General features: G+C 38.3%; 1 protein-coding gene across 1 annotated transcript in view; it reads left to right on the plus strand.

The window, feature by feature from the left end:
• The window catches only part of NSD1 (nuclear receptor binding SET domain protein 1), a 252,169-nt gene that overhangs the window by 124,064 nt on the left and 116,406 nt on the right, over window positions 1-11,699 (plus strand). Inside the window, exons 3-4 of the mRNA XM_007952943.2 lie at window positions 4,079-4,251; window positions 6,195-8,763. Coding sequence (XP_007951134.1) covers window positions 4,079-4,251; window positions 6,195-8,763 — 2,742 coding nt within the window. The remainder of the gene's footprint in view (window positions 1-4,078; window positions 4,252-6,194; window positions 8,764-11,699) is intronic.

The raw sequence follows: 11,699 nt of genomic DNA on the forward strand, positions 1-11,699 counted from the left end.
ATGGCAGTTTGCAAGCTTTTAATATCCCAGTCGCTACTCACCAAAGTAGGAGGTGGAACAATGTTTTGTGTAGTATGTTATGCCAATTGAGCTTGCTGTCCCCTTTGACTATGGTCCCGAGCCCTTTGTAGGGTGTTTAATGGCTCTGTTTTCAGAAGTAGATAATTAGGCCTTTTTCTGAGCTTCTGGGTGGATTCAAACCTTCAATGTTTCCATTAGCAGCCCAGCCCTTAACCGTTTACATCACCCAGGGCCCTCTAAAGGACTTACAACCAAAACCAAACCAAACTCAGTGCTGTCGAGTCGGATCTGACTCATAGCGACCCCTCTTTGGGTTTTCGTGGTGGTATCACTACGAAAGTTGATTGCCTAATCTTTCTTCAGTGGAGTGGCTGGAGGGTTTCAACCGTGGGCCTTGTGGTTAGCAGTCAAATGCCTTTAGTTACTATACCATAGGACTTAAAGGAACTAATATTTGCATGTACTTAATGCTTACTGTTATAAGAAGAAGCCCTCATGGTGCAGTGGTTAAGTGTTTGGCTGGTAACCAAAAGGTTGGTGGTTTGAACCCACTAGACTGTGGGAGAAAGATGTGAAAGTCTACTCCATTAAAGACTGCATCTTATAAATCCTATAGTGTATTCTGCTCTGTCCTGTAGGATCATTGTAAGTTGGAATCGACTTTATACTTTACAGCAGCATTGTCCGAAGAGCCCTACACATAACTTTTTTACCTTCACTTCATAACCCAGCTTGTAGGAATCATTGACCATCTCTACTTTCAGATAGGCCACCAACTTTTGAATTCACTGAAAACTGGCATTCTCTGCTTTTATTCTTTTAAGTTAGTTCTCAGCAGGGCCATTTCGATGACCTTGTAATTCAATGGATGCTAATTTTTAATTTTGGGGGGCATTTGGTACAGGTAAATGCTCTACTCCCACTACCTTAGAGTAACCATGTCCTTCCTGACTTTTGTGATTCTGTTGATATTGTAATTCTCCCCCCCCCCCCATGTCTTTTCATTATCCTTTGCTGAATCCTGCTATTTACTTTGCCGTTAAGTATTGGTAATTCTTTTATTTCTTTTGAACTGCCCTCTTCCTTCTTGCATGGCATTTTCATTATTCCCATGTTACTGTCGTTGTTGTTATATGCCATCAAGTCGGACCCGACTCATAGCGACCCCTCGTTGGGTTTCTGAGGCAGTATCACTATGGAAGTAGATTGCCCCATCTTCCTTCCGAGGAGTGACTGGTGGATTTGAACCGCCAGCCTTCTGGTTAGCAATCAAGTACCTTAGGCACTATGCTACCAGAGCTCCCTCAGATCTGCATAGTTAGCTCTCTATTTGAAAGTTTTTCACCAAGATGTCATTTAGGCCCTTGAGCTTCAGCTTATCTAAAACTAACTTCATTTTTATCCTCAATTTTTTTTTTATCATCAACAAATTACCACTTAGTTACCCAAACAAAATACCCAGAAGTCATCCATATCTTCGTTTTTGTTCCTTATACCAATCATCAAGTCCTTTTTTATTAAACAACTTTATTGAGCTATAAGGAGTTCTGGTGGCAAAGTGGTTAAAGCACTTGGTTGCTAAGACAATTTGAACCCACCAGCAGCTCTACAGGAGAAAGATGAGGCAATCTGCATATGTAAAGATTTATATCCTTAGAAAACCTATGGGGGCAATTCTACCTGTCATAAAGGGTTGCTATAAGTCAGAACCAACTTGATGGTAGTGGGTTTTTTTGGTTTTATTGAGATCTTATTCACATACTATCTATTCATCTATTTAATGTATACAGTTTAACAGGTGTTTTTTTTTGGTACTTTCAGAGAATTCTTTAACTATCATGAACAGTTTTACTTTTATTACCTTAAAAAAAAAAAACCCTAAACCTGTTAGTTATCCACTTCCTTCCACTGTCACCACTTCCTAAACCTTTAAACTAACTTGCTCTAGGCCACCATTAATGTAGTTTTGTCTCTAAATTTTCCTATTCTGGACATCACTTATAAATAGAATCATACTACAATATGTGTTCTTTTATGCTGAGTGAAATAAGTTAGAAACAAATGTTTATCTCATTGATATGAAATATGTTGAATCGATAAAAGCAGAGAGACAAATATTTGTTAGTGATTACCGTGGTCTGGTAGCAAAGAAATGGGGAGTTATTGCTGAAGATATACTAAGTTTCTGTTGGGGGTGATGGAAATCTTTGGAAATAGTAGGGATGGTTGCATAACATGGTGAATGGAATTAATATTGCTGAATTGTACATTTAAAAGTGGTTTAAATGGCACATTTTTTAATATATATTTTTTCACCTCAATAAAATAGCAACAACACCAACAAGCCTGTGAGTCTCCAGTTTAAATGAGACTACTTATTGCCAGCAGGATAATGCCTGAGCTCTTAAGGTGGCTTTCTTGTTTTTCTCAACCTGGCCCTTGCTTAGTTTCCTTTTCTTTCTATTATATAATATAGTCGGAGCTCTGGTAGCGTAGAGGAGCTCTGGTAGCATAGTGCGTAAGGCACTTCACTGCTAACCAAAAAGCTGGTGGTTCAAATCCACCTGCCACTCCTCGGAAGGAAGGTTGGGCAATCTACTTCTGTAGAAAACTTCCTCGGAAACCTAAAGAGGGGTCGCTATGAGTCGGATCTGACTCGACGGCACATAACAACAACAACACCACAACAACAACAACTGGCATCGTAGTGCCTAGGGCACTTGATTGCTAACCAGAAGGCTTGTGGTTCAAACCCACCAGCCACTCCTAGGAAGGAAGATTGGGCAATCTATTTCTGTAGTGATACCACCTCGGAACACACGGAGGGGTTGCCGTGAGTCGGGACCAACATGAGGGCACATAACAACAACAACATCAACAACATGCGATACAATATTTGTAGTTCATGGCTTATTCCATTTTTTTTTTTTATTCATTCATGCCTTTGAGAGTTCTTGGCCCTCATTCTGGAATTCTCTCACTAACAAAAATGTTTACTTTGAAAAATTCTGCCCAGGTGTCCCAATCTTCACCCAATTAATGTCTTTTTATTATTCTTTTCAAAAAATGAGTATTTATGTTACTGCAGTTATCATGCTGTATTATAATCTATTTATGCCCAGTAGGCAGTGAGATCTTTTCTCTCCTATAGAGTGCTGGCGTATAACTGCTCAGTCTGTGTTAGTTGAGTTTTTTTATGGGAGATTCATTTTCTTCTCAAGTTAGGTTTAAGAACTTTTAGATAGGTTTTTTTGTGTGTGTATACAGCTTATCTAAAACTAGCTTTATTTTTATCCTCAATTTTATATAAATAGTCTTTTCTGGATGGGATTTGTGTTGCTTTTAGAAGTTCAGACAACCAAAAAAAGTAGAGTAACTAATTAATTAATAAACTAATTAATTTTTGTTTTTAATGCTGTTGTAATTTATTTATTCCACTTTTCCTGTTTTGATACTGGATTAAATCCTACTTTTTCTAGAAAGCCAGTGTTTTACCATCTTTCTCCGTATTTGCCTTCTCTGAACTCATTGGACTTTACTGGAAATAATTTCTTCTTAGGGTTGTTGTGAGGAATCCATGTATAGCACTTTAGCATAGTGCCTGGTTTAGTGTAGTTACTCCATAAATGTGTTTAAACATGGCTTTCTATATTTAGATTTTGCTTGATTATTGTATTTATGTTCTTACATCTTAGTACATATTCTGTATATTTTCTGGCTGTAAGGCTATAGTATTTTATAGACTGATGGTAGGTTGGCTGCTCTGTTGATTTACTTTGTGATTAAGCTCATCAACCTCTAACTGTATCGGCATAGTTAGCATGTCACTGGACTAAGCCATTGAATTTTTTCGTAAACTTTAAGCATTTTCTTCATGAATTGAATATTTAAAGTTTCCTTGTGTCTAACCTACCTCGGGGTTTCTTGTTCTGTAGACATTTTTTTAAAATGCTGATATTTTGTAATCAGAGGCTTCTATGGCAACAGTGGTATAGTTCTGTTGATGATGAGCATTCATCTTTTAAAAGTAATAGCACTGGTTCTTATCCTTATCTAGTTTCCAACCGGAGACCCTATCGGCAGTACTACGTAGAGGCTTTTGGAGACCCTTCGGAGAGAGCCTGGGTGGCTGGAAAAGCAATCGTCATGTTTGAAGGCAGACATCAGTTTGAAGAACTACCTGTGCTTAGGAGGAGAGGAAAGCAGAAAGAAAAAGGCTATAGGCATAAGGTAAAAAACAAAACAGTCCTCTCTTAAATTATCTTCTTAGAGATGGATGTGCAAGGAGGAAGCACGGAAGAAGTATCAGATTTTTGGAATATAATCTATTTCCTCTGGTAGTAGGATATCTGTGAAAAATAACTGGGAATCAGAGTTGTGTGATGTTAGTCTTCTAAATATTTATATTCAGTTTTTATCTATCGCTGCCATGCTATTCTGAAAAGTAGTAGTACAACATGGTTCGGCCAGCCATCTCAGGTGATATCTTAAGCAAGAGGAAGGTGATCATCACACTGAAATACTCTGTTTCTTACTTTCTGGTGTAATTATGTCTCTTAAAAATAAGAAAGATAAGACTTTGTTGTTGTTGTGTTTTTTTGTTTTTTTTTTCCCCTTTGTTCCAATCTTTAGGCTTTCAGATTCTCACCTGATTATACTTTAATCAAGAATATTTTGTTTTTCTTTCTTTTGTTGATGGTTTGTGTTAAAGTTGATCTGGTAGAATTGTGGCTTAGTTTCTTTTAACTTTTTTTTATAGTCAGTTATAGAAAGAGAAATAGTTGCTGTTTCATACTCCTTTGTGTTTACATGCTTTTAGATTATTTTAAATAAATCATAAGTAAGATAATTAAGAGGCAGTTTGCAGGCCCTGCCATGACACTTACAGCTTTAGTACTCTGAGTGAGGCTTGGTGTCTTCTTTAAAACCAGTATAATAGTATCTACCTTGAAGATCTGCTGTGAGGATTAGAAATAACTCATCCATCCACTGCTCACTCATAGTGACCCTATAAAAATAAGTATAAAATGCTCAATATGTCATAAGGTTGTGCTCCAAAAAATTAGTATCTTGCTGTTAGGATGAAGTAGACTAATTTCATTGTTTCTCATATTTTGGCTTGTTGATAGTGGTCAAGTGTCAGAATGCTTTTGTGTCAAGCCTTTAGCTATGCAGATTTACCACCTCTCTTTTCAGAGTTCTCTAGGGCTTTCAAATTTTGGAAAATTGACTTATTCTGGTATTAGTCATGAGAATTAGTAAGTAAGAAAAAGAGAAAGAGTGTGTGTAAAATAAACCAGATGGTCAGTTTATTGCCTTATTCAGAGGATTCTGCTTTTATCCAGTGACCTGAATTTTTATATACTCTGCAGAACATCCCTTCACAAGCATTAAAGTGTTTGTGAACACTTAACTGGTAGTAACAACCTTAACTAGTATATATTGCCTGAAGTCTGGAAATATATTTCACAGAGTCTCAGTGTCCTCATTATGTGAGGAAACCACGAAGAAAGAGCATATGTGATTTGTTATAAACATCTGAAATACATGACCAAGCCCAGGAGATAGTATGATTATAATCCAAGTTGTATGTATCACATTTAAGAGTCTTGATTAGCCAGGGGTCTAGTGGTAACCAGAGGTTCAAATTTCAGCTCCCGCAGGGATAGGTCTATACCCGTTGATTCCTCTTTTACTATTTTTTACATATTCATTTTCTTTAGCTTTTTACTTTCTGTTTTGTGCAACTGATGATATGCTTGCCTTTTATAAATCAGGAAGAAAATAAATCCTGATTCTAAGGTGGGGAAGGTTAAGTAGGAAGGGTCTGAATTTTCCATGATTTACAAATGTCATGTTTTGAGTTTTAATCTATGCTGTGGTCTCTTTCTTTGTGCTTATAGAGTCAGGGAGCATGGAGAGTTTGTGGGGTCAATCCTTCCTCTAATGATAGCTCATAAGGGTAGATGTAATGTTGGGAAATCCCTATTGGATAAGTTCTGGGAAGACTGTGGGTGATAATCACCTAGCCCAGTCCCATTAAGAGGCCTTGGAGAAATGCAGCAAAACTTAGAAAATGTTTTTGAATTGAGATGTTTACTGATCATCTCTTTGTGCTTGTTCCCATTTCTTTGATCAGTGATACTCTTTCCCCCCCCTCCTTTAAATTTAAGGTTCCTCAGAAAATTTTAAGTAAATGGGAAGCTAGTGTTGGTCTTGCTGAACAATATGATGTTCCCAAAGGATCAAAGAACCGAAAATGTGTCAGAAGTTCGATCAAGCTGGACAGTGAGGAGGACATGCCATTTGAGGACTGTTCAAATGACCCTGAATCAGAACATGATTTGTTGCTTAATGGCTGTTTAAATTCTCTGGCCTTTGACTCTGAACATTCTGCAGATGAGAAGGAAAAGCTGTGTGCTAAGTCTCGAGTCAGAAAGAGCTCTGATAATCCAAAAAGGACTAGTATGAAAAAGAACCACATGCAGTTTGAAGCACGTAAAGAAGAACAGAGGGGAAAGATTCCAGAAAACCTTGGCCTAAACTTTATTTCTGGGGATGTATCGGATAAGCAAGCTTCTAATGAACTTTCTAGGATAGCAAACAGCCTCACAGGGTCCAACACTGCCCCGAGAAATTTCCTTTTTTCTTCTTGTGGAAAAAACACTGCAAAGAAAGAATTTGAGACTTCAAATTGTGACTCTTTACTGGGCTTGCCTGAGGGTACCTTGATCTCTAAACGTTCTGGCGAGAGGAAGAAACCCCAAAGAGGTCTGGTTTGCAGTTCAAAAGTGCAGCTCTGCTATATTGGAGCAGGTGATGAGGAAAAACGAAGTGATTCCATTAGCATCTGTACCACTTCTGATGATGGAAGCAGTGATCTGGATCCTGTAGATCATGGTTCAGAGTCTGATAACAGTGTCCTTGAAATTACAGATGCTTTTGATAGAACAGAGAATATGTTATCCATGCAAAAAAATGAAAAGATAAAGTATTCTCGGTTTTCCGCCACAAACTCTAGGATAAAAGCAAAGCAAAAGTCCCTCATTATCAACTCACATACAGACCACTTAAGGGATTGTACTAAGACAGCAGAGCCTGGAACTGAGGCATCTCAGGTTAATCTCTCTGATGTTAAGGTGTCCACCCTTATCTGCAGCCCCCCATCAGATTTCAGAAATGACAGTCTCCCTCCAAAATTCAACACATCATCAAGTATTTCCAGTGAGAATTCACTAATAAAGAGTGGAACTGCAAGTCAAGTTCTGTTACATTCAAAAAGCAAACAGCCCAAGATTCGAAGTATAAAGTGCAAACACAAAGAAAATCCAGTTGTGGCAGAACCTCCAATTACAAATGAGGACTGCAATTTGAAATGCTGCTCTTCTGATACCAAAGGGTCTCCTTTGGCCAGCATTTCCAAAACTGGGAAAGTAGATGGGCTAAAACTACTGAGCAACATGCATGAGAAAACCAGGGATTCTAGTGACATAGAAACAGCAGTGGTGAAACATGTTCTGTCCGAGTTGAAGGAACTGTCTTACAGATCCTTAAGTGAGGATGTCAGTGACTCTGGAACATCAAAGCCATCAAAACCATTACTTTTTACTTCTGCCTCGGGCCAGAATCACATACCTATTGAACCAGACTACAAGTTCAGCACATTGCTAATGATGTTGAAAGATATGCATGATAGTAAGACCAAGGAGCAACGGTTGATGACTGCTCAAAACTTGGTCTCCTATCGGAGTCCTGGTCTTGGGGATTGTTCTACAAGTAGTCCTGCAGGGGCTTCTAAGGTCTTGGTTTCAGGAAGCTCCACCCACAATTCAGAAAAAAATGGAGATAGCACTCAGGACTCAGCCCATCCCAGCCCTAATAGGGGTGACTCTGCACTGTCTGGGGAGTTGTCTACCTCCTTACCTGGCTTAATGTCTGACAGAAGGGACCTCTCTGCTTCTGGCAAAAGTCGTTCAAACTGTGTCACTAGGCGCAATTGTGGGCGATCAAAGCCATCACCTAAATTACAAGATGGTTTTTCAGCCCAGTTGGGAAAGAACATAGTGAACCGAAAAGCCTTAAAGACAGAGCGCAAAAGAAAACTGAACCGGCTTCCAGGTGTGACTCTTGAGGCTTCACTTCAGGGTGACAGAGAGTGTGGAGGCTCAGTGAATGTCTCTTCAAGGAGTGGAGGGGAAGACCCTGGTAAAGAACTCCTTCAATTAAAGGGCCATTTAACAAAAGAAGACTGTGCCCATTTTTCTGATGTTAATTTTGATAACAAGGTCAAACAGTCTGAGCCTGACAAAATTCCTGAAAAAGTCCTGTCTTTTGAAAACAAAAAAGGTCCAGAACTAGACTCTGAAATGAATAGTGAGAATGATGAACTCAATGGTGTACATCAAGTGGTGCCTAAAAAGCGGTGGCAGCGTTTAAACCAAAGGCGCACTAAACCTCGTAAGCGCACTAATAGATTTAGGGAAAAAGAAAACACTGAGGGTGCCTTTGGGGTCTTGCTTCCTGGTGAACCTGTGCAAAAGGGGGATGACCTACCTGAGCATAGACCTCCTACTTCCACAAATGTTCTAGAAGATGCGCTGACAGATCCTAATTGTGCAGGACGCTTAGATTCTGCTGGGCCACGATTGAATGTTTGTGATAAAACCAATGCCAGCGTTGAGGAGATGGAAAAGGATCCAGAAATTCCCAGTTTGACCCCCCAGTCTGCACTCCCAGAACCAGGTAAGGACTACCGACTGGTAGAATGGGATTAGGGGAGATGGCAATAATGTTGCCCTTCTGATGTTGGTCTGTTTTAATGGAAAGGTTAAGTGTAAATTGGGTATGGAAGGATTATCATATGTAATGAAGAAAGGGCTTTGTGTAGAAGGGTCTGATTTTTGAGGATCAGGTATCTCTGTATACTCTAATACGTTTTACCAGAGCTTTCTGTATTTCTTCCCCCCATTATTTTTGAGTATGTCTGAAGAACACTTTTGTTCCTGTTCCCCATTGTTCTGGTTACCTAGTGCCACTCTGACAGGAATACCGACAGGAATATACTACAAGTGGGATGGCTCAAACAAATAGGAGTTTATTCTCTTTCGATTTTGGAGGCTTTAAGTCCGAGTTCAAAGTTCCAGGCTCTAGGGGCTGGGTTAAAGCCCCCTTAACCTTGGGCTTCAGCTCTGCTTCCTGCTTCCGGCCCACTGGAGCTAGATGCTTTTCTTCACTCAGACAGCTGCTGGCTGCTGAGACTGACAAGCCCAAGGTTGACAAGTAAAAAGGCACAGTCCCAATGTCACCAAACCACGCAGCAGGCCATTCATTCAAGTCCATTAAAAGTCCCAAGATTGACAGAGCATGGCAGGCTGCTGAACAACGACTCAGCTACATGCAGGGTTCAAGCGTGTCGTAAGCTACAGACCATTCCCAAAGCTGTTTCTTATATATGGGAAGTATATCACATACCCAAAAAAGGTACTCAGCTGCTTGTGGTAAATTCCACCATGGAGTTCATTACCATTCTCACTATGGGAAATAACTGCATTCAGCTGCCCAGCCACTCAACCAGGCCCAGCTAAGTTGACACACAAACTTAACCACCACACCCATAATCTATAAAATTTGGGGGACTTAATCTTACTGCAGGTAATTAAGAGGATCTGTACTGTCTCTTGAATGTACTGCTTGAGAAATTTAAATCTAGTTATTAGCGTAAAGAAAACAAATAGCAAAAAACAAGTTTTATTTGATACTAGCCTTACTTTGACCACAAATTTTGACAAGTCTTATTTGTTAGACAAAGTGAATGTGCTAGTTTAAAAATGAAAATATTCTATAGTATGTATTTGAACATCTTACATGTTTTAAATCCCTTCTGGAGTGAGGCTTGAGATAAATAAAAATGTCCAAAGGACCAGAATGTCCTACCTTAGCGTCAGAAGGGAACTAGCAGAAGTCTTTGAAGATATTCCTGTTTCACACTGCAGTTAATGAGGATAAAACTGAGTGTTCTTAAACATAAGACTTCCCAAAGTTGTTTACTATTTTATGTATATTTTTTCTAACAGTTTTATTGAGTTACCATTCATATACCATAAAGTTTATCCTTTCAAACTTTACAATTCAGTGGTTTTTGGTATATTTGTAGAGTTGTGCAGCAATCAACCTGATCAATTTTAGATCATTTTCATCACCCCATATCCTTTACCAGTCTCCTCTTCCTTCCCCTTAGTTTATATATTTGCCTGTTGTGTACAGTTTCTATAATTGGAATCATACAGTATGTAAGCTGCTTTCAGTTAGCATAATATTTTCAATGTCTGTCCATGTTGTAGCATGTAACAGGACTTCATTCCTTTTTAATGCCAAGTACTTTTCCATCATATGGATGTATCATATTTTATTTATCCATTTATCACTTGATGGACATTTGGATTGTTTCACTTTTTGACCATCATGAATAATCCTTCGGAGATTTGTGTACAAATTTTTGTATAGACATGTGTTTTCATTTTTTAGGTATTTACCTAAGAGTACAGCTGCTGGGTCATATGGTAACTGTTTTTAACTTTCTGCAGACATTGTTTTCCAGAGTGGTTGTACTGTTTCATATTCCTGCCAATAGGGAGTGAGGATTCCAGTTTTTCTGTATCTTCATGAGCACTTGTTATTTATCTGACTCTTTGATTATAGGTACTCTGATGTCTGTGAAATGATATCACATTGTGATTTTTGATTTGCATTTTCCAGATGACTAATGACTTTAACCATCTTTGCATGTGTTTTGTTGTTCATCTTCTTTTGTGAAATGTCTATTTAAGTGTTTTGCCCTTTTTCGTTTTTTGGATTGGGTTTGTTTCTCTTTTTTGTTGAGTTGTAGGAGATCTTTTTATATTCTGAGTATTAATCTCTTATCAGTTGCATGGTTCCCAAATACTTTCTCCCATTGACTTCACTTTATTGATAAAGTCTCATGATATACTAAAGTTTTTAATTTTGATAAAGTCCAGTTTATCTATTTTGTTTTTTGTTACTCATGCATTTGGTGTCATATCCAGTAATCCATTGTTGTAAACTAGGTCTTGAAACATTACTTCTGTATTATTACTATTATTATTTTATTATTTTTTTTAATTTTTATTGTGATTTGGGTGAAAGTTACTCCTGTATTTTCTTCTAAGTTTTGTGATTTTTAGTTCTAACATTAGGTCATTGATCCATTTTTAGTTAATTTTCATATATAACTTCCAAGTTCATTCTGGACTTGGACATGGATCCAACTTCATTCTTTTGCATGTGAAGATCTAGTTGTCCCAGCACCGTTTATTGAAGAGACTCATAGTTTCCCCCTTTTAAATGGACATTGTACCATAATTGAAAATTACACATAAACATACTGCTTTATTTCTGGAGTCTGTTTTATTCCGTTGGTTTATGTATGTATACAAGGACCAGACTGTTTTGATTACTGTAACTTTATTTGCATTTTGAAATCAGCAAATATGAGTGCTTCTGCTCTATGATGTTCCCCCACCCCCACCCCACCCCACCCCACCCCACCCCCCAACCAAGATTGTTTTGGCTATTCAGAGCCCCTTACATTTCCAAATAAAAATTTCCCTTACATTTCCATATAAAAATTTGTTCATTGCTGCAAAAAAGGCAGGTGGAAT

Source organism: Orycteropus afer, unplaced genomic scaffold (genome assembly GCF_000298275.1).
Source record: "Orycteropus afer afer isolate SDZICR_OR568_19922 unplaced genomic scaffold, OryAfe1.0 scaffold00366, whole genome shotgun sequence".
NCBI classification, from domain to species: Eukaryota; Metazoa; Chordata; class Mammalia; order Tubulidentata; family Orycteropodidae; genus Orycteropus; species Orycteropus afer.